This window comes from Sturnus vulgaris, chromosome 35, assembly GCF_052056855.1.
Source record: "Sturnus vulgaris isolate bStuVul1 chromosome 35, bStuVul1.hap1, whole genome shotgun sequence".
NCBI lineage: Eukaryota > Metazoa > Chordata > Aves > Passeriformes > Sturnidae > Sturnus > Sturnus vulgaris.
In genome coordinates this window covers 10,267-32,765 of record NC_142277.1, presented here as the reverse complement: position 1 = coordinate 32,765, position 22,499 = coordinate 10,267, and the positions used below count along the sequence as shown (strand labels likewise).

Genomic DNA, 22,499 nt, shown 5'->3' with positions numbered 1-22,499 from the left:
TTGAATTTTGGGGGGGGAAGTTGAAATTTTGGGGGCAAAAGTTGAAATTTTGGGGGGAAATTCGAAATTTTGGTGAGAACTCGAAATCTGGGGGAGAATTAAAAATTAAAAAATTAAATTAAATTTAAAATTTCCCCCAAATTTTGGGGAAAAAAATGGAATTTGGGGGGGGGGTGGAGCCCAAATTTGTGAGCAAATTCAAAATTTTGGGACGAATTAAAATTTGGGGGGGAAGAACCAAAAAATTTGGGGGAAATGGAATTTGAGGGGAGGAAACCTGAACATCTTGGGGGAAAAAAAACCCAAAATTTGGGGGAAAATCTCGAAATTTTGGGGGGTAAACCCGAAATTTTGGGGATTAACTCAAAACTTGGGGGGAGGAACCCGAAATTTGGGGGGGGGGGCGGGGGGCGGGGGAAGCCAAAATTTTGGCTTTTTGAAATTTTGGGGGAAAAAACTCAAATTTTGGAGGGAAAAACAAAATTTGGGGCTGGGAACCGAAATTTGTGAATAAACTCAAAATTTTGGGAAGAATTAAAATTTGAGGGGGGGGGGGAACGGAACCAAAATTTTGGGAGGAATCCTGAAATTTGGGGGGGGGCGCGTGGGGAGCAAAAATTTGGGGAAAAAACGGGAAATGGGGGGGGGGGAAAAAAACCCCAAAATTTCGGGGGGAATTTTGGGGGGCTGCCAAGATGGCGGCGGTACGCACAAGATGGCGGCGGCACGCACAAGATGGCGGCGGTACGCACAAGATGGCGGCGGCACGCACAAGATAGCGGTTGTACGCACAAGATGGCGGCGGCACGCACAAGATGGCGGCGACTCGCGAAAAAGAAAAAAATGGCGCCGCGCAGTGGGGGTACACTCAACATGGCGGCACCCGTGACGGAACATCCAAGATGGCGGCGCCCTCAGACCCGCGGTGGGGCTAATGCGCATGCGCCGAGATGTCCCCGCCCATCTGGCGTGGCCTGTGCGGTCGGGACCAATGAGAGCGGCGTGGGGCGGAGCACGCGTTGCCGTGGCAACGGGAATGCGGAAGCGCGGGGGCGCGCATGCGCAGCGGCGGCGCGGGCTGGCGGCGGGTGAGCGATCCCGGAGATTTTGTGGAAATTTTTTGTGGGAATTTTTTGTGGGAATTTTGGGGAATTTTGGGGCAAATTTTGGGATTTTGGGGCGGTGAGGGGGTGGGGTGGCCGGGGGGGGGATTGGGGGGGATGGGTGGGAGTGGCGGGGGGGGGATAACGGGGGGTGGGGGTGAGGCGGGGGCCGCTGAGGGGATTTTGGGGTGAATTCGGCGGATTTCGGGTCCCCCCCAGCCCCATGGCGGAGCTTCACCTCTTCGGGCAGATCCAGGGCGGCTCCGCTTCCCCCAGCGCCGCCTCTTCTGCAAGTGGGGGCTGCACGCGGGTGAGGGGCACTGGGGGGTCCGGGGGGGGGGATTTGGGGGGATTTGAGGGGGATTTGGGGGGTCCTGGTGGGTTTGGAGGGTCCTGGGGGAATTTGAGGGGGATTTGGGGGTCCTGGGGGGAATTTGAGGGGATTTTGGGGGTCCTCGGGGGGATTTGAGGGGAATTTTGGGGTCCTGGTGGGGTTTGGAGGGTCCTGGGGGGGATTTGAGGGGGATTTTGGGGGTCCTGGGGGGGATTGAGGGGGATTTTGGGGGTCCTGGGGGGATTTGGGGGGGATTTTGGGGGGTTTTGCGGGGGATTTTGGGGGTCCTGTGGGGATGTGGGGGGTCCTGGGGGGATTTGAGGGGGATTTGGGGGGATTTGGGGGGGATTTTCGGGGGATTTGGGGGGTCCTGGGGGGATTTTGGGGGATTTGGGGAGGTTTGGGGGGGTCTTGGGGGGGATTTGAGGGGGACTTTGGGGGTCCTGGGAGGTTTGGGGGGTCTTGGGGGGATTTGAGGGGGACTTTGGGGGTCCTGGGAGGTTTGGGGGGGTCTGGGGGGATTTGGGGGGGGACTTGGGGGGATTTGTGGGGGGTGAGGGGTCCTGGTGGGGTTTGGGGGGGTCCTGGGGGGGTCCTGGGGGGATTTGGGGAGTCCTGGGGGGAGTTGAGGGGGGCCTTGGGGTGTCCTGGGGGGATCTGGGGGGTCTTGGGGGCGTTTGGAGGGTCCTGGGTGGATTTGGGGGGTCCTGGGGGGATTTGGGAGGTCCTGAGGGGAACCTGGGGCATCTTGGGGGGGATTTGGGGGGTCCTGGGGGATTTGGGGGGAACTTGAGGGTCCTGGGTGGGGGTTGGGGGGCAGTTGGGGGGTCCTGGGCAGATTTTGGGGGAGTCTGGGCGAGAGGTTGGGGGTCCTGGGGGAAGGTTGGGGGAGTCTGGGGGATTTGGGGGGTCCTGAGGGGAATCTGGGGGGTCCTGGGGGGATTTTGGGGGTCCTGGGGGGATTTTGGGGGTCCTGGGGGGTTCCTGGGAAGGATTTGGGGGGATCCTGGGGGATTTGGGGGGTCCCGAGGGGAGGTCTGGGGGTCCTGGGGGATTTTGGGGGTCCTGGGGGGGATTTTGGGGGTCCTGAGGGAATTTGGGGGGGGTCCCAAAGGGAGTCTGGGGGCTCCTGGGGGGATTTTTGGGGAATTCTGGAGGGGTCTGGGGGGTCCCGAGTGGGGGTTTGAGGGGTCCCGGGTGGTTTTGGGGGGGTCCAGGGTGATTTGGGGACGATTTTGGGGTCCCAGTTCATTTTTGGGGGGGTCCCCGGTTGGCTTTGGGATGGTTTTGGGGGGTCCAGGGTGATTTTGGGGGGTTCCAGGGTGATTTTGGGGATGATTTTGGGGGGTCCCGGGTGGTTTTTGGGGGTCCCCTGTTAGTTTTGGGATGATTTTGGGGTCCCAGTTCATTTTTGGGGGGTTCCAGGGTGATTTGGGGATGATTTTGGGGGGTCCCGGGTGGTTTTTGGGGCATTTTGGGGTCCAGGGTGATTTGGGGATGGTTTTGGGGGGTCCCGGGTGGTTTTTGGGGGATTTTGGGGTCCCAGGGTGATTTTGGGGGGTCCCAGGGTGATTTGGGGATGATTTTGGGGGGTCCCGGGTGGTTTTTTGGGGGCATTTTGGGGGTTTCAGGTGTATTTTTGGGGGGTACGAGGAGATTTTGGGTGTCCCAGGTGATTTTGGGATTATTTTGGGGGTGATTTTGGGATGATTTTTTGGGTGATTTTGGGTTTATTTTGGGATGATTTTGGGATTATTTTTGGATGATTTTTGGGGTGATTTTTGGATGATTTTTGGGATTATTTTTGGGTGATTTTGGGTGATTTTGGGCTGATTTTCTGAGTGAGTTTGGGGTGATTTTGGATTATTTTTGGGTGATTTGGGGTGATTTTGGGGTGATTTTGGGGTGATTTCGGGGTGATTTTTTGAGTGAGTTTGGGGGTGATTTTGGGATTATTTTGGATGATTTTGGGATTATTTCTGGATGATTTTTGGGATTATTTTTGGACGATTTTTGGGTGATTTTGGGGTGATTTTTGGGTGATTTCGGGGTGATTTTGTGATTATTTTTGGATGATTTGGGGGTGATTTTTGGATGATTTTTGGGATTATTTTGGGTGATTTTGGGGTGATTTTTGGGTGATTTTTGGTGTGATTTTTGGGTGATTTTTTGAGTGAGTTTGGGGTGATTTTGGGATTATTTTGGATGATTTGGGGATGATTTTTGGATGATTTTTGGGATTATTTGGGTGATTTTTGGGTGATTTTTGGGTGATTTCGGGGTGATTTTTTGAGTGAGTTTGGGGTGATTTTGGGATTATTTCTGGATGATTTTTGGGATTATTTCTGGATGATTTTTGGGATTATTTTGGGGTGATTTTGAGGTGATTTCGGGGTGATTTTTAGGATGATTTTTGGGTGGAGTTGGGGGTGATTTGGGGATGATTTGGGGTTTAATTTTGGATGATTTTTGGATTATTTTGGGATAATTTTTGGATGATTTTTGGGATTATTTTGGGATTATTTGGGGGTGATTTTGGGATCGTTTTTGGGGTGTCCCAGGTGATTTTTGGGGATGATTTTTGGGGATGATTTTTGGGCTGTCCAGGTGATTTTTGGGGTGATTTTGGGATAATTTTGCGATGATTTTTGGGGTGTGATTTTGGGATGACTTCAGGGTGATTTTGGGATGATTTTTGGGAGGATTTTGGGAGGATTTTGGGGTGACTTTGGGATAATTTTGGGATGATTTTTGGGGTGATTTTGGGATGATTTTTGGGGTGATTTTGGGAGGATTTTGGATGGTTTTGGGTGATTTTGGGTAATTTTGGGATGATTTTGGGGTGATTTTGGGATAATTTTGGGGTGATTTGGAGAGGATTTTTGGGATGATTTTGGGGTGATTTTTGGATAATTTTGGGGTGATTTTGGGATGATTTTGGATGATTTTGGGGGTGATTTTGGGATGATTTTGGGGGTGATTTTGGGATGATTTTGGGTGATTTTTGGATAATTTTGGGATGATTTTGGGGTGATTTTTGGATAATTTGGGTGATTTTGGGATAATTTTGGGTGCCAGGTGCAGCCTGGACGCTGCTGGCCGGGGCGGGGGGCGGGGCAGACGCAGCTCGATGACCCCCAGGTGGACGATGTGGCTCATTGGGGACACCCCCCTGGACATGCAACCTGGCCACCAAGGGCCTGCAAGGTACCTGGGGACACCTGGGGACACACCTGGGGACACAGGGGACACACCTGGGGACATTGGGGACACCCCCTGGGGACACACCTGGGGACATTGGGGGACACCCCCTGGACATGCACCTGGCCACCAAGGGCCTGCAAGGTACCTGGGACACCTGGGGACACCTGGGGACACACCTGGGCTCATTGGGGACACACCTGGGGACACACCTGGGGACATTGGGGACACCCCCTGGACATGCACCTGGCCACCAAGGGCCTGCAAGGTACCTGGGGACACCTGGGGACACCTGGGGACACACCTGGGGACATTGGGGACACACCTGGGGACACCTGGGGACATTGGGACACACCTGGGGACATTGGGGACACCCCCTGGACATGCACCTGGCCACAGAGGGCCTGCAAGGTACCTGGGGACACGGGGGACACACCTGGGGACAGCCCAGCACACCTGGGGACACACCTGGGGACATTGGGGACACACCTGGGGACATTGGGGACACACCTGGGGACACCTGACACCCCCAGTGTCCTCCCTGTCCTTGACCCCCCCCCCCGTGTCCCTGACAGTGTCCCCATTGTCCCCAATGTGTCCCCAATGTCCCCATTGATGTCCCCAGGGTGGCCAAGCTGCTCCTCGAGGTGTGGCCCCATTGTCCCCATTGTCCCCAATGTGTCCCCATTGTCCCCAATGTCCCCAGGGTGGCCCAAGCTGCTCCTCGAGGTGTGGCCCCATTGTCCCCAATGTGTCCCCATTGTCCCCAATGTCCCCAGGGTGGCCCAAGCTGCTCCTCGAGGTGTGGCCCCATTGTCCCCAATGATGTCCCCAATGATGTCCCCATTGTCCCCATTGTCCCCATTGTCCCCAATGTGTCCCCATTGTCCCCAGGGTGGCCCAAGCTGCTCCTCGAGGTGTGGCCCCATAGTCCCCATTGATGTCCCCAATGTCCCCAATGTGTCCCCATTGTCCCCAGGGTGGCCCAAGCTGCTCCTCGAGGTGTGGCCCCATTGCCCCCAGTGATGTCCCCAATGTGTCCCCATTGTCCCCATTGTCCCCAGGGTGGCCCAAGCTGCTCCTCGAGGTGTGGCACGTGGACTCGTGGGGCCGCCGGGGCTGGCCGGTTACGGCGTGTGCCACGTGCCCAGCTCGCCCGGCTGCCACCGCGTCACCTGTGTCACCTGGCGGCCGCGGGGCACGCGGGGCCAGCGCCTGCTGGGGACAGGGGGACCCCAACTGCGCGAGCCCGAGGTGGCCGTGACCGGGACCGGGGACAGATCCGGCTGAGGACGGAGAGCGCCGGCAGCGTCCACCTGGAGCTGGCAGTGATGGCACGGAACATGGCACAGTATGGGGTGGCACTGTGACACTGGGGACACTGGGGACAGCACTGTGACACTGGGGACATCACTGTGACACTGGGGACATCATTGGGGACATCATTGGGGACAGAGCGCCGGCAGCGTCCACCTGGAGCTGGCAGTGATGGCACGGAACATGGCACAGTATGGGGTGGCACTGTGACACTGGGGATGGCACTGGACACTGGGGACATCATTGGGGACAGAGCGCCGGCAGCGTCCACCTGGAGCTGGCAGTGATGGCACGGAACATGGCACAGTATGGGGTGGCACTGTGACACTGGGGATGGCACTGGGACACTGGGGACATCATTGGGGACAGAGCGCCGGCAGCGTCCACCTGGAGCTGGCAGTGATGGCACGGAACATGGCACAGTATGGGGTGGCACTGTGACACTGGGGACATCACTGCATCATTGGGGACATCACTGTGACACTGGGGGACATCACTGCATCATTGGGGACATCACTGGGGACATCACTGTGACACTGGGGACATCATTGGGGACATCACTGGGGACAGAGAGCGCCGGCAGCGTCCACCTGGAGCTGGCAGTGATGGCACGGAACATGGCACAGTATGGGGTGGCACTGTGACACTGGGGACACTGGGGACATCATTGGGGGACATCACTGGGACACTGGGGATGGCACTGGACACTGGGGACATCATTGGGACACTGGGGATGGCACTGTGACACTGGGGACACTGGGGACATCATTGGGAACATCACTGTGACACTGGGGACATCATTGGGGACACTGGGATGGCACTGGGACATTGGGGACATCATTGGGGACATCACTGGGGACAGAGAGCGCCGGGAGCGTCCACCTGGAGCTGGCAGTGTGATGGCACGGAACATGGCACAGTATGGGGTGGCACTGGGGTGACACTGGGGACACTGGGGACATCATGGGGGACATCATTGGGACACTGGGGACATCATTGGGGACATCATTGGGACACTGGGGACATCATTGGGACATCATTGGGGACAGAGAGTGCCAGGAGTGTCCACCTGGAGCTGGCAAGTGATGGCACGGAACATGGCACAGTATGGGGTGGCACTGGGGTGACACTGGGGACATCACTGGGACACTGGGGATGGCACTGGGACACTGGGGACATCAATGGGGACACTGGGGACATCAATGGGGACATCACTGTGACACTGGGACATCACTGGGACATTGGGGACATCATTGGGGACATCACTGTGACACTGGGGACGTCATTGGGATGGCATTGGAGACACTGGGATGGCACTGGGGACATTTGGGACACTGGGGACATTGGGATGGCACTGGGGTGGCACTGGGGACATCATTGGGGGGACACTGGGGTGGCACTGTGACACTGGGATGGCACTGGGGACACTGGGGTGGCACTGGGACATTGGAGACATCATTGGGGACATTGGGGACACCACAATGGGGACATTGGGGTCACCAAGGGCCCCCCAGGACAGGGAGGTGACACCTGGGACACCCTGGGGACATTGGGGACACCTTGGGGTCACCAAGGGACCCCTCCAGGACAGGGAATTGTCACTTTGGGACACCCTGGGGTGACCCTGGGGCCACCACAGGACCCCCAGGACAGGGAGGTGACACTTGGGGACCCCCGGGGGGGGGGACAGGAGGTGACACCGGGGGGGGTCCCCCAAGGATTGGGGGGGGGGGGGGGGCTGGTGGGGGAGGGGCCACCCCCCCCCTCCACCCCCCCCTTTTGTCCCCTCCCGTGTCCCCAATAAAACCTTTGTCACGTGTGCCACTCGTGGGGGGGAGGGGACAAGGGGGGTGACAATCTGGGGGGGGGGAGGGGACAGTGGGGGGGTTCTGGGACCCCTCCCCCACTCTGGGGGTGTCCTGAGTCCCCTCCCCCACTTTTGAGGTGCCCCTCCCCCAATTTTGGGGTGTCCCAGTTCCCCTCCCCCACTCGTGGGGGTGTCCAGTGCCCCTCCCCCCAATTTTTGGGGTGTCCCTGCGCCCCTCCCCCACTCTGGGGGTGTCCCTGAGTCCCCTCCCCCCATTTTTTGGGGTGTCCAGTGACCCTCCCCCACTCTGAGGTGCCCCTCCCCCCATTTTTGGGGTGTCCCAGTGCCCCTCCCCCACTCTGGGGTGCCCCCTTCCCCCAATTTTGGGGTGTCCCGGTGCCCCTCCCCCACTCTGGGTGCCCCTCCCCCACTCTGGGGGTGTCCCAGTGCCCGTCCCCCCCATTTTTGGGGTGTCCCAGTGCCCCTCCCCCACTCTGGGGTGCCCCTCCCCCAGTTTTGGGGTGTCCCAGTGCCCCTCCCCACTCTGAGGTGCCCCTCCCCCCAATTTTGGGGTGTCCCGGTGCCCCTCCCCCCCCCCGCCCTGTCCCGCTGCCCCTCCCCCCCCCCGGAAGTGTCCCAGACGCCTCTCCCGGGGGGGTCCGTCCCCTCCCTCCCCCCCCGGCCGTGACTCAGTTTCCCTTCCCCCCCCCCCCTTCCCCTTCCCCTCCCCCCCCCCCCCCCGCGGCGTTTCCTGGTGGGGCCAAAAGGGCCAAATCGGGCAAAAAGCGGCAAAAAAGGGAAAAAAAAAAGGGACAAAAAGGAGAAACCGGACCACCCGGGACAAACGGGACCACCGGGACCGGCCAGGGGCAACCGAGACCACCCGGGACAAACCGGGACCACCCGGAACCGGCCAGAGACCACCCGGGACAGACCAGGAACAAACCGGGACCACCCGGGACAAACCGGGACCGGCCAGGGACCACCCGGGACCACCCAGGGACCACCAGGGACCACCCAGGGACCACCCGGGACTACCAGAGACCACCCGGGACAAACCAGGGACCACCCGGGACCACCCAGGAGCGGCCAGGAGGGATTGGGACCACCCGGGACAAAGCGGAAGCGGTAGGGACCACCCGGGACCACCCGGGACATCCAGGACCGGGACAATCGCGAGCAGAACCGAGCCCGGGAGGGGAAATCCGGGGGGGGGGTTCCCCGGCCCCGCGCGGGCTGTCCCGGGTTAAGTCCCGGTTCCGGGGGGGTTAACCCGGTTTTGGGGATTTTTATCCCGGTTTTTGGGGATTTTTTATCCGGTTTTTGGGGAGTTTATCCCGGTTTTTGGGGAGTTCATCCGGTCCCGGGGGTGTGTCCCGGTTCTAGGGGAGTTGATCCCGGCTCCGAGGGGTTAATCCGGTTCTGGGAGGGGAGATTAGCCCGGTTCCGGGGGAGTTAATCCCGGTTTTAGGGAGTTTTATCCCGGTTCTAGGGGGTTTTATTCCCGGTTTTTAGGGAGTTTTATCCCGGTTCTAGGGGGGTTAGCCCGTTTCCGGGGGGGCGTGTCCCCATCCCGAGGAGTTTATCCCGTTCTGGGGGGCGTGTCCGGTTCTGGGGGGGGTTATCGCGGTTCCGGAGGGGTTTGTCCGGTTCCGGGGAGGTTTTATCCCGGTCCCGGGGCGGTTTAACCCGTTCCGGTGAGTTTATCCCGGTCCCTGTCGGGTTTATCCCGGTCCCGGGTCGGTTTAACCCGTTCCAGTGAGTTTATCCCGGTTCGGAATGGGCCCATCCCGGTCCCGGTGGGTTAACCCGGTCTGTGCCCGGGGTCTTTGACACATCCCGGGAATTTCTCCCGTGTCCATCCCGAAGGGTTTATCCTGATTTATCCCGGTCCATCCGGTCTATTTCTACTGGTCCATCCGAGTGGTTTCTCCCGGTTTATCCTGATCGGTCCCGGTCCATCCCGGTCTATTTCTCCCGGTTTATCCTGATCGGTCCCGGTCCATCCGGTCTATTTCTCCCGGTCCATCCCGGTCTGTCCATCCCGGTCTATCTCTCCCGGTTATCCCGGTCTCTCCCGGTCCGTCTCTCCTGGTTTATCCCAGTCCATCCCGGTCCATTTATCCCGGTCTTTCCCAGTCCATCCCGGTCCATCCCGGTCCATTTATCCCAGCCCATCTCTCCCCCGGTCCATCCGGTTTATCCCGGTCCATCCCGGTTTATCCCGGTCCATCCCGGTCCATTTATCCCGGTTTATCTCGGCCCATCTATCCCGGTTTATCCGGCCCGTTTATCCCGGTGCATTTATCCCGGTCCATCCCGGTTTATCCCGGTCCATTTATCCCGGTCGGTTTATCCCGGCCCGTTTATCCCGGTGGGTTTATCCCGGTCCATTTATCCCGGTGGGTTTATCCGGTGGGTTTATCCCGGTCGGTTTATCCCGGTTTATCCCGGTTTATCCCGGTTTATCCCGCCCGTTTATCCCGGTGGGTTTATCCCGGTGGGTTTATCCCGGTCCATTTATCCCGGTCGGTTTATCCCGGCCCTTTTATCCCGGTCCATCCCGGTTTATCCCGGTGGGTTTATCCCGGTGGGTTTATCCCGGCCCGTTTATCCCGGCCCGTTTATCCCGGTCCGTTTATCCCGTCCATTTATCCCGGCCCGTTTATCCCGGCCCGTTTATCCCGGTCCATCCCGGTTTATCCCGGTCGGTTTATCCCGGTCCATTTATCCCGGCCCGTTTATCCCGGTCCATCCCGGTTTATCCCGGTCGGTTTATCCCGGTCGGTTTATCCGGTCCGTTATCCCGGTCCATTTATCCCGGCCCGTTTATCCCGGTGGGGTTTATCCCGGTTTATCCCGGTCGGTTTATCCCGGGATGCTGCTGGCCGTGCTCCTGGCCGCGCTGGGCGCCGCCCCGCGCTCTCTCCACGTGCCGCACGCTGGACCTGGAGGCGGCGCGGCTCAAACGCATCGAGGCCGTGCGGGGACAGATCCTGAGCAAGCTGCGACTGCCGGCACCGCCCCCGGACCCCGAGCCCGAACCGGCCACCGGGGCTGCCCGACGACATCCGGGCCCTCTACAACAGCACCCGCGAGCTGCTGCGCCAGAGAGCGCGGCTCCGGCAGCCCGAGGACCGCAGAGTACTACGCCAAGGAACTGCTGAGATTCCCCATGGAGACACCGGGAGAGGTGAGAGGGGACACGGGGACACGGGACAGACAGGGGGACACGGGGACATCATGGGGACATGGGTCACACGGGGGGGACACGGGGACAGAGCCCAGCTCCGGCAGCCCGAGGACCCGCAGGAGTACTACGCCAAGGAACTGCTGAGATTCCCCATGGAGACACCGGAGAGGGTGAGACACTGGGGACATGGACAGACAGGGGGACACGGGACAGACAGGGGACACGGGGACACGGGACATCATGGGGACACGGACAGACAGGGGGACACGGGGACAGACAGGGGGACACGGGGACAGAGCGCGGCTCCGGCAGCCCGAGGACCCGCAGGAGTGCTACGCCAAGGAACTGCTGAGATTCCCCATGGAGACACCGGGAGAGGGTGAGAGGGGACACGGGACAGACAGGGGGACACGGGGACACGGGACAGACAGAGGGACACGGGGACATTATGGGGACATGGGGACAGAGCGCGGCTCCGGCAGCCCGAGGACCCGCAGGAGTACTACGCCAAGGAACTGCTGAGATTCCCCATGGAGACCCCTGGGGATGGTGAGACACTGGGGACATCATGGGGACAGCTGGGGACAGCTGGGGACATGGGGACATGGGACAGACAGGGGGACACAGGACACGGGACAGACAGGGGGACACAGGGACACAGGGACATGGGGACATGGGGACAAGTAGGGGAAGAGACGACATCGCTTCCCCATGGAGACACCCGGGACGGTGAGTGGGGGACACAGGGGACACGGACAGACAGGGGGACATGGACGGACAGGGCGACACGTGTGGGGACACAGGACAGACCTGGGGACACGTGTGGGGACACAGGAGGAAGGGACATGGGGACACGTGTGGGGACACAGGACACACCCCAATGGCCGAGAGGGGACAGCTGGACACGAGGTGGGGACAGACGGACACGGGGGGGACACGGGGACATGGCGTGGCCATCTGTCCACGCCGGAGGGACTCTGGGGACAAACCCGGGGTTTGGGTCCTTGTCCCACCTGGGGGTGAATTTTGGGACAAACTCGGGAATTTCGGTCACCCCGCAGTGACCACGAGCCCCCAGCCTTTGGTGGCCGTGGCTCCTGTGCGGTGGCCCCAGAGCGGGACCTGGTGGCCCTGGGGTGGCCCCGATGGCCCCGAGGTGACCTCAATGTCCCCGAGGTGGCCCCAGTGTCCCCAAGGTGGCCCTGATGACCTCGAGGTGACCCCAATGTCCCTGAGGTGACCTCAAGGTGACCTCAGTGTCCCCAAGGTGACCCTGATGACCTCGAGGTGACCCCAAGGTGACCCCAATGAGCCCAAGGTGGTCCCAGTGTCCCCAAGGTGGCCCTGGTGACCCCAATGGCCCCATGGGTGACACCAATGACCCAAGGTGGCCTTGGTGACCCCGAGGTGACAGCGCGTGGTCCCGGTGACCCTACAGTGACCCTGAGGTGACAGTGGTGGCCTCAGGGTGGCCTGGTGGCCCCCAAGGTGGCGGTGGTAGCCCTGATGTGATGTTGGTGACCCTGAGGTGACCTCGCCACCCGAAGTGGCCGCACTGAACCCGCGGTGGCCGTGGGTGGTGGCCCTGAGGTGGCCCTGAGGTGACAGCAGTGGCCCCACGGTGATGGTGGTGACCCTGAGGTGATGGCAGTGGCCGTGGTGGCCCTGAGGTGGCCCTGAGGTGACAGCGGTGACCCCTGAGGTGATGGCAGTGGCCGTGGTGGCCCTGAGGTGGCCCTGGAGGTGACAGCGGTGACCCTGAGGTGATGGCAGTGGCCATGGTGGCCCCGAGGTGGCCCTGAGGTGGCCGTGGTGGCCTTGAGATGACAGCAGTGGCTGCAGTGTCCCCGAGGTGACGATGGTGGCCATGGTGGCCCCAAGGTGACAGCAGTGTCCCCGAGGTGACAAAGGTGGCCTTGGTGGCCATGGTGACCCTGAGGTGACCTCAGTGTCCCCGAGGTGACCTCAGTGTCCCTGAGGTGGCACTGGTGACCCCAAGGTGACAGTGGTGACCCTGAGGTGACCTCGAGGTGACAGCAGTGTCCCTGAGGTGAGAATGGTGACAGTGGTGGCCCCGAGGTGATGGTGGTGGCCACGGTGACCCCGAGGGTGACAGCAATGTCCCCCAGGTGAAATGGAGGTGACAGCAGTGTCCCCTAGGTGACAATGGTGACAGCAGTGTCCCGCAGGTGTCCCCCAGGTGTCCCCGCAGGTGACAGCAGTGTCCCCCAGGTGTCCCCCAGGTGACACAGAGGTGTCCCCGCAGGTGACAGAGGTGTCCCCCAGGTGACAGAGGTGTCCCCCAGGTGTCCCCGCAGGTGACAATGGTGACAGCAGTGTCCCCCAGGTGTCCCGCAGGTGTCCCCCAGGTGTCCCGCAGGTGTCCCCCAGGTGACAGCGGTGTCCCCGCAGGTGACAGAGGTGTCCCCCAGGTGTCCCGCAGGTGACAGAGTGTCCCGCAGGTGTCCCCCAGGTGACAGCGGTGTCCCCAGGTGTCCCCAGGTGACAGCGGTGTCCCCGCAGGTGACAGAGGTGTCCCCCAGGTGTCCCCAGGTGACAGCGGTGTCCCCCCAGGTGTCCCCCAGGAGACAGCGGTGTCCCCCAGGTGTCCCCCAGGTGTCCCCCAGGTGTCCCCCAGGTGACAGCAGTGTCCCCCAGGTGTCCCCCAGGTGACAGCGGTGTCCCCCAGGTGTCCCCGCAGGTGACAGCGGTGTCCCCCAGGTGTCCCCCAGGTGACAGCGGTGTCCCCCAGGTGACAGCGGTGTCCCCCAGGTGTCCCCAGGTGACAGAGGTGTCCCCGCAGGTGTCCCCAGGTGACAGAGGTGTCCCCGCAGGTGTCCCCCAGGTGACAGAGGTGTCCCGCAGGTGACAGAGGTGTCCCGCAGGTGTCCCGCAGGTGTCCCCGCAGGTGACAGAGGTGTCCCCCAGGTGTCCCCCAGGTGACAGCGGTGTCCCCGCAGGTGACAGCAGTGTCCCCCAGGTGTCCCCCAGGTGTCCCCAGGTGACAGCAGTGTCCCCCAGGTGTCCCCAGGTGACAGAGGTGTCCCCGCAGGTGACACGCAGCGCTGGCTCCCCACGCCCCGCAGTTTGTTCTTTGTGTTCAACGCCTCGCGGCTGCGGGCGGGGCTGGGCCGGGCCGAGCTGAGCCGGGCCGAGCTGCGCATGCTGCGACAGGGGACGGCGACAGCGACAGCGACAGCGACAGCGACAGCACAGGGGACAGCGACAGCACCGGGGACAGCACCGGGGACAGCACCGGGGACAGCACCGGGGACAGCCGGGACAGCCGGCGTGGAGCAGAGAGTGGAGCTCTACCAGGTGAGTGCGGGGACAGCCGTGGGGACAGTTATGGGGACAATGAGGACAGCCATGGGGACAGCCATGGGGACATTGGGGACAGTTATGGGGACAGTGGGGACAGTTATGGGGACAGCCATGGGGACAATGAGGACAGCCATGGGGACAGTGGGGACAGCCATGGGGACAGTGGGGACAGCCATGGGGACAGTGGGGACAGTTATGGGGACAATGGGGACAGCCATGGGGACACTGGGGACAATGGGTACAATGGGGACAGTTATGGGGACAGTGGGGACATTGGGGACAGTGGGGACAATGGGGACAGTTATGGGGACAGTGGGGACATTGGGGACAGCCATGGGGACAATGGGGACAGTTATGGGGACATTGGGGATGGAGCAGAGAGTGGAGCTCGGTCAGGTGAGCACGGGGACATCGGGGGCATCTGGGGACATTTGGGAAGATTGGGGACATTGGGGACAGCCTTGGGGACATCTGGGGACATTGAGGGGACTGGGGACAGCAGGAGTGGCCACGGGGACAGCAGGGACAGCCATGAGCACATCAGGGACATTTGGGAGAGTTGGGGACATCGGGGACAGCCATGGGGACAATGGGGACAGCCATGGGGACAATGGGGACAGCCATGGGGACAATGGGGACATTGGGGATGGAGCAGAGAGTGGAGCTCAGCCAGGTGAGCACGGGGACATTTGGGGACAAGTTGGAAGATTGGGGACAACAGGGACAGCCATGGGGACAGTGGGGACATTTGGGAGGAATGGGGACAGTGGGGACAGTGGGGACCCTGGGCCCACGGGATGTCACAGCCAGGGTGACACCAAATCTGGGGCCAGGACCGGGGGTGGGTCCCCCTTCCCTCCCTGGGGGTGGCTTTGGAGCTGTCCCCAATGTCCCCAAATGTCCCCAATGTCCCCTGTGGTGTCCCCAATGTCCCCAAATGTCCCCAATGTCCCCTGTGGTGTCCCCAATGTCCCCAATGTCCGCCGTGGTGTCCCCAATGTCCCCCGTGGTGTCCCCAAATGTCCCCAATGTCCGCCGTGGTGTCCCCCTGTCCCCAGGGTTTCGGGAACTCCTCCTGGCGTTATCTCCAGGGCCGCTCTGTTCGGGTCACGGCCGAGGACGAGTGGCTCTGGTTCGATGTCACCGACACCGTCCAGCAGTGGCTGCACAGCTCGGGTGAGTGACAGCACTGTCCCCAAATGTCCCCTGTGGTGTCCCCAATGTCCCCAATGTCCCCAATGTCCCCCCAATGTCCCCAATATCCCCCCAATGTCCCCAGTGTCCCCAGTGTCCCCACTGTCCCCACTGTCCCCACTGTCCCCAGTGTCCCCATTAATGTCCCCACTGTCCCCATTAATGTCCCCAGTGTCCCCATTAATGTCCCCACTGTCCCCAGTGTCCCCGTTAATGTCCCCACTGTCCCCATTAATGTCCCCGTTAATGTCCCCACTGTCCCCGCAGAGGCGCTGGGTGTGTTCCGGCTCAGCGTGCATTGCCCCTGCGAGCCCGAGGGGGGCGCTGCGCCCGCGCTCAGGATCAGCATCGAAGGTGGAGAATTGGGGGGGATTTGGGGGGGGGGATTTGGGGAGAATTTGGGGTTTTGGGGGAGAATTTAGGGGGGATTTGGGGATTTTGGGGGGATTTGGGGGGGATTTGGGGATTTTGAGGGGGACTTTGGGGAGAATTTGGGGTTTTGGGGGGATTTAGGGGGGATTTGGGGGGATTTTGGGGGGGATTTGGGGAAAATTTTAAGTGATTCTGAAAGAATTTTGGGGAATTCTGGGGGGATTTTGGGAGATTTGGGGCGATTTTTGGGGAAATTTGAGTGACTGAGAGAATTTGGGGAGTTTTGGGGGGAATTTGGGGGAATTGGGGGGATTTTGGGGCGGAATTTGGGAAATTTGGGGGATTTTGGGGAAAATTTGTCCCCAATGTCCCCAATCCCCCCGATGTCCCCAGTGTCCACAGTGTCCCCCAATGTCCCCAATGTCCCCAAATGTCCCCATTGATGTCCTCAGTGTCCCCAATGTCCCCAATGTCGTCCCTGATGTCCCCAATGTCTCCAAATGTCCCCAATGTCCCCAATCCCCTCAATACCTCCAATGTCCTTAAGTGTCCCCTGTGGTGTCCCCATTGGTGTCCCAGTGTCCCCTGTGATGTCCCCACTGTCCCCATTGCTGTCCCCTGTGATGTCCCCAGTGTCGCAGCGATGTCCCTGTTGGTGTCCCCATTGATGTCCCCACTGTCCCCTGTCATGTCCCCAAATGTCCCCAGTGTCCCAGTGTCCCCTGTCATGTCCCCTGTGATGTCCCCAGTGATGTCCCCAGTGTCCCAGTGTCGCAGCGCTGTCGCCGTTAGTGTCCCCTGTGATGTCCCCTGTGATGTCCCCTGTGGTGTCCCCATTGCTGTCCCCTGTGATGTCCCCTGTGATGTCGCCGTTGGTGTCCCCGTATCGCAGCTCTGTCGCCGTTGGTGTCCCCGCTGTCCCCGTTGCTGTCCCCGTTGCTGTCCCCACTGTCCCCATTGCTGTCCCCGCTGTCCCCATTGCTGTCCCCAGCGCTGTCGCCGTTGCTGTCCCCGTTGCTGTCCCCATTGCTGTCCCCATTGCTCTCCCCATTGCTGTCCCCGTTGCTGTCCCCAGCGCTGTCGCCGTTGCTGTCCCCATTGCTGTCCCCATTGCTGTCCCCATTGCTGTCCCCACTGTCCCCGTTGCTGTCCCCGTTGCTGTCCCCGTTGCTGTCCCCACTGTCCCCATTGCTGTCCCCTGTGGTGTCCCCGTTGCTGTCCCCGTTGCTGTCCCCGTTGCTGTCCCCAGCGCTGTCCCCGTTGTCCCCGTTGCTGTCCCCGTTGCTGTCCCCGTTGCTGTCCCCGCTGTCCCCTGTGCTGTCCCCATTGCTGTCCCCTGTGCTGTCCCCAGCGCTGTCGCCGTTGCTGTCCCCAGCGCTGTCGCCGTTGTTGTCGCCAGGTTTCGAGCAGCAGCGCGGGGACATGCAGAGCATCGCGCGCCGCCACCGCCGCGTCCCGCACGTGCTGGCGATGGCCCTGCCCCCAGAGCGGCTGCAGAGCCTGCAGGGACAGCGACAGCGGCGGGAGCTGGGGGGACAGCACTGCGGGGGGTATGGGGACATTGGGGACAATGGGGACATCAATGGGGACAGCAATGGGAGCTGGGGGGACAGCACTGCGGGGGGTACGGGGACATTGGGGACAATGGGGACAGCAATGGGGACAGCAATGGGGACAATGGGGACAGCGGCGGGAGCTGGGGGGACAGCACTGCGGGGGGTATGGGGACAATGGGGACAATGGGGACAGCACTGCGGGGGGTACGGGGACAGCAATGGGGACAATGGGGACAGCAATGGGGACATTGGGGACAGCACTGCGGGGGGTACAGGGACAATGGGGACATCAATGGGGACAGCAATGGGGACATTGGGGACAGCAATGGGGACATTGGGGACAGCACTGCGGGGGGTACAGGGACAATGGGGACATCAATGGGGACATTGGGGACAGCACTGCGGGGGGTATGGGGACAATGGGGACATTGGGGACAATGGGGACATTGGGGACAATGGGGACATCAATGGGGACATCAATGGGAGCTGGGGGGACAGCACTGCGGGGGGTACGGGGACAATGGGGACATTGGGGACATTGGGGACAGCAATGGGGACACTGGGGGGACACCGGGGACATCGTTGGGGACAGCACTGGGGCACTGTGGGGGGTAGGGGACAGTGGGGACATCACTGGGGACAATGGGGACACCGAGGGGATTTGGGACATTGGGGACATTGGGACTCCCTGCCCCAAAATTGGGACCCCCGGGGACCCCAAAATCCCCAACGCCCCCCCCAAAATCCCCCCAAAATCTCCCCAAAATCCCCCATTTGTCACCCAGGGAGAGCCAGGAACCTCCTGAGACCCCCAAAATTCCCCCAAATCCCCCAAATTCTCTATTATCTCACTCTGGGACCCCCCGGGACCCCCCCAAATCCCCCATTTGTCACCCAGGGACCCCCCAAACCCCCCATTATCTCACTCTGGGATGACCAGGGGCCCCCAGGGACCCCCAAAACTCCCCCAAATCCCCCCCAAACTCCCCAAAACCCCCCATTATCTCACTCTGGGACCCCCAAAATCCCCCCAAATCCCCCATTCTCTCACTGTGGGACCCCCAGGGACCCCCAAACTCCCCCAAATCCCCCCCAAATCCGCCATTATTTCACTCTGGGACCCCCAAACTCCCCCCAAATTCTCCATTCTCTCACTCTGGGACCTGCCGGGACCCCCCAAATCCCCCATTATCTCACTCTGGGACCCCCAAAATCCCCCCAAATCTCCCATTTCTCACGCTGGGACCCCCAAAATCCCCCCAAAACTCCCCCAAACCCCCCGTTCTCTCACTCTGGGACCCCCCTGAACCCCCCGAATTGCAGCCCCGAGGAGCAGAGCTGCTGCGTGCGCCCCCTGTACATCGATTTCCACCCAGGGACCCCAAAATTCCCCCCAAAATCCCCCCAAAATCCCCCCAAAATCCGCCATTATTTCACTCTGGGACCCCCCGGGACCCCCAAAATCCCCCCAAAACTTCCCCAAATTCCCGGAATTTCAGCGCCGAGGAGCAGAGCTGCTGCGTGCGCCCCCTGTACATCGATTTCCGCCGGGACCTGCAGTGGAAATGGATCCACGAGCCCCGGGGCTACATGGCCAATTTCTGCGGGGGGCCCTGCCCCTACATCTGGAGCGCCGACACGCACTACACCAAGGTGGGCGGGGGTCCTGGGGGTCCCGGGGGGTGTTTGGGGGGGTCCTGGGGGGTGTTTGGGGGGTCCTGAGGGGTTTTGGGGGGTCCTGGGTGGTGTTTGGGGGGGTCCTGGAGGGATTTGGGGTGTCCTGGGGGGGTTTGGAGGGGTCCTGGGGGGTGTTTGGGGGGTCCTGGGGGGTGTTTGGGGGGTCCTGGAGGGATTTGGGGTGTCGTGGGGGGGTTTGGGGTTTTTTTGAAGGTTCCTGGGGGTTGTTTGGGGGGGTCTTGGGAGGGTTTGGGAGGGTCCTGGGGGGCTTTAAGGGGTTCTGGGGGGTGTTTGTGGGGTCCTGGGGGAGCTTTAGGGTGTCCTGAAGGGGGATTGGGGGTCCTGAGGGGGTTTGGGGAGGGGTCCTGGGGGGGTTTGAGGGGTCCTGGGTGGTGTTTGGGGGGGTCCTGGAGGGATTTGGGGTGTCCTGGGGGTGTTTGGGGGGTACTGGGGGGGTTTAAGGGGTCCTGGGGGGGGTTGAGGGGTCCTAGAGGCCATTTTGGGGCTGTTTGGGGGGTCCTGGGGTGTTTGGAGGGGTCCTGAGGGGGTTTAGGATATCCTGGGGGGGTTTAGAGGTGTCCTGGGGGGCTTTAAGGGGTCCTGGGGATGTTTGGGTTTTTTTGGGGGGGTCCCGGGGGGGGAATTTTGGGGGTCCCGGGGGGGAATTTTGGGGGTCCCGGGGGTCTCTGTGGGTTCGTGGCCAAACCCCGGTGGGGACACCCAGAACCCGGGGGGGGTTGGGATGTTTGGGGTCAAATTTGGGATATTTGGGTCCGTTTTGGGTGTATTTGGGGTCCATTTTTGGAGTATTGTGGGGTCCATTTTGGGTGTATTTTGGGGTTATTTTTTAGTGTATTTTGGGTTAATTTTGGGTGTATTTGGGATCGATCTTTGGAGTATTTGGGGTGAATTTTTGGTGAATTTTGGGTGTATTTTGGGTCAGTTTTGGGTGTATTTTGGGTCAGTTTTGGTGTATTTTGGGGTCAGTTTTGGTGTATTTTGGGTCCATTTTTTAATTATTTGGGGTCATTTTTGGTGCATTTTGGGGGTTATTTTGGGGGTCATTTTGGGTGCATTCCTGGCTCCTTTTGGGGTGTCCTGCGCTGCATTTTGGGTGTATTTTGATTATTTTGGGAACATTTTGGATTATTTTGGGTGTATTTGGATTATTTTGGGTGTATTTTGGATTATTTTGGGTGTATTTTGATAATTTTGGGTGTATTTTGGATGATTTTGGGAACATTTTGAGTCAATTTTGGTGCATTTTGGCTGCTGAGGTTCTGGCCCTGCACAACCCTGGGGGGTTTGGGATTATTTTGGGGTTATTTTGGGATAATTTTGGGATTATTCTGGGATTATTTTGGGGATTATTCTGGGATTATTTTGGGGATTATTCTGGGATTATTTTGGGTACGTTTTGGGGTTATTTTAGGATTTTCTGAGATTTTTTGGGGTGCATTTTGGAATTATTTTGGGAACATTTTGGGATTATTTTGTTATTACTCTGGGATTATTTTTGGATTAGTTTAGGATTGTTTTGGGCACATTTTAGGATTATTTTGGGTCCATTTTGGGTCATTTTTCCGCAGGTTCTGGCCCTGTACAACCTGCACAACCCCGGCGCCTTTGGGGCTATTTTGGGATTATTTTGGGAATATTCTGGGATTGTTTTAGGATTATTCTGGGATTATTTTGGGATTATTTTCGGCAGGTTCTGGCCCTGTACAACCTGCACAGCCCCAACACCTTTGGGATTATTTTGGGATTATTTTGGGATTATTTTAGGATTATTTTAGGATTATTTTGGGATTATTTTGGGATTATTTTCGGCAGGTTCTGGCCCTGTACAACCTGCACAACCCCGGCGCCTTTGGGGCTATTTTGGGATTATTTTAGGATTATTTTGGGATTATTTTAGGATTTTTTTGGGTCCATTTTGGGGATTATTTTGGGTCCATTTTGGGTCATTTTTCCGCAGGTTCTGGCCCTGTACAACCTGCACAACCCCGGCGCCTTTGGGGCTATTTCGGGATTATTTTGGGAATATTCTGGGATTGTTTTAGGATTATTCTGGGATTATTTTGGGATTATTTTCGGCAGGTTCTGGCCCTGTACAACCTGCACAGCCCCAACACCTTTGGGGTTATTTTGGGTCCATTTTGGGGATTATTTTAGGATTGTTTTGGGATTATTTTAGGATTATTTTGGGATTATTTTCGGCAGGTTCTGGCCCTGTACAACCTGCACAACCCTGGCGCCTTTGGGGTTATTTTGGGAATATTTTGGGAATATCCTGAGATTGTTTTGTTATTATTCTGGGATTATTTTGGGATTATTTTGGGATTATTCTGGGATTATTTTGGGATTATTTTCGGCAGGTTCTGGCCCTGTACAACCTGCACAACCCGGGCGCCTTTGGGGTTATTTTGGGATTATTTGGGGAATATCCTGAGATTGTTTTGGGATTATTCTGGGATTATTTTAGGATTATTTTGGGTCCATTTTGGGGATTATTTTGGGTCCATTTTGGGATTATTTTGGGTCCATTTTGGGTCATTTTTCCGCAGGTTCTGGCCCTGTACAACCTGCACAACCCCGGCGCCTTTGGGATTATTTTGGGTCCATTTTGGGGATTATTTTAGGATTGTTTTGGGATTATTTTAGGATTATTTTGGGATTATTTTCGGCAGGTTCTGGCCCTGTACAACCTGCACAACCCGGGCGCCTCGGCCGCCCCCTGCTGTGTCCCGCAGAGCCTGGAGCCGCTGCCGATCGTTTATTACGTGGGGCGGCGGGCGCGGGTGGAGCAGCTCTCGGGGATGGTGGTGAGCGCCTGCAAGTGCAGCTGACCCCAAAAAAGGGTCAAAAACACCCCAAAAACACCCCAAAACCAGCCCCAAAACCAGCCAAAACCGCCCCAAAAAACAGCCAGAAACTGCCCCAAAAACTGCCCCAAAAACTGCCCCAAAACCAGCCAAAACCGCCCCAAAAAACAGCAAAAAAACCAGACAAAAACTGCCCCAAAACCAGACAAAAACTGCCCCAAAACCAGACAAAAACTGCCCCAAAAAACACCCAAAAACTGCCAGCCAAAACAGCCAAAAACCGTCCCAAAAACCAGCCACAAACAGCCAGAAACTGCCCCAAACCAGCCCAGAGTGGAGCAGCTCTCGGGGATGGTGGTGAGCGCCTGCAAGTGCAGCTGACCCCAAAAAACAGCCAAAAACTGCCCCCAAAACACCCCAAAAACACCCCAAAAACTGCCCCCAAAACAGCCAAAACCGCCCCAAAAAACAGCCAAAAACTGCCCCAAAAACTGCCCCAAAACTGCCCCAAAAACTGCCCCAAAACCACCCCAAAACTGCCCCAAAACACCTCAAAACCGCCAGAAACCCCCCAAAACCACCCGAAAACACCCAAA

General features: G+C 59.1%; 2 protein-coding genes across 2 annotated transcripts; both read left to right on the top strand.

Moving 5' to 3' along the window:
* Positions 1–1,067: 1,067 nt before the first annotated feature.
* B9D2 (B9 domain containing 2) lies at positions 1,068–6,622 on the top strand. Its single transcript, XM_088155171.1, is given in 7 exon segments — positions 1,068–1,088; positions 1,323–1,413; positions 4,516–4,609; positions 4,874–4,906; positions 5,703–5,750; positions 5,753–5,917; positions 5,920–6,622. Coding segments are annotated over 6 exon segments (516 nt in total). The 5' UTR covers positions 1,068–1,088; positions 1,323–1,326; the 3' UTR covers positions 6,009–6,622.
* A 2,904-nt stretch (positions 6,623–9,526) lies between these two features.
* Positions 9,527–22,230, top strand: LOC106864634 (transforming growth factor beta-1 proprotein-like). The gene is given in 10 exon segments (XM_088155170.1): positions 9,527–10,679; positions 10,681–10,799; positions 10,801–10,906; positions 11,438–11,504; positions 14,008–14,273; positions 15,338–15,455; positions 15,741–15,827; positions 17,245–17,395; positions 18,901–19,054; positions 21,769–22,230. Coding segments are annotated over 10 exon segments (1,266 nt in total). The 5' UTR covers positions 9,527–10,640; the 3' UTR covers positions 21,928–22,230.
* Positions 22,231–22,499: the final 269 nt, after the last annotated feature.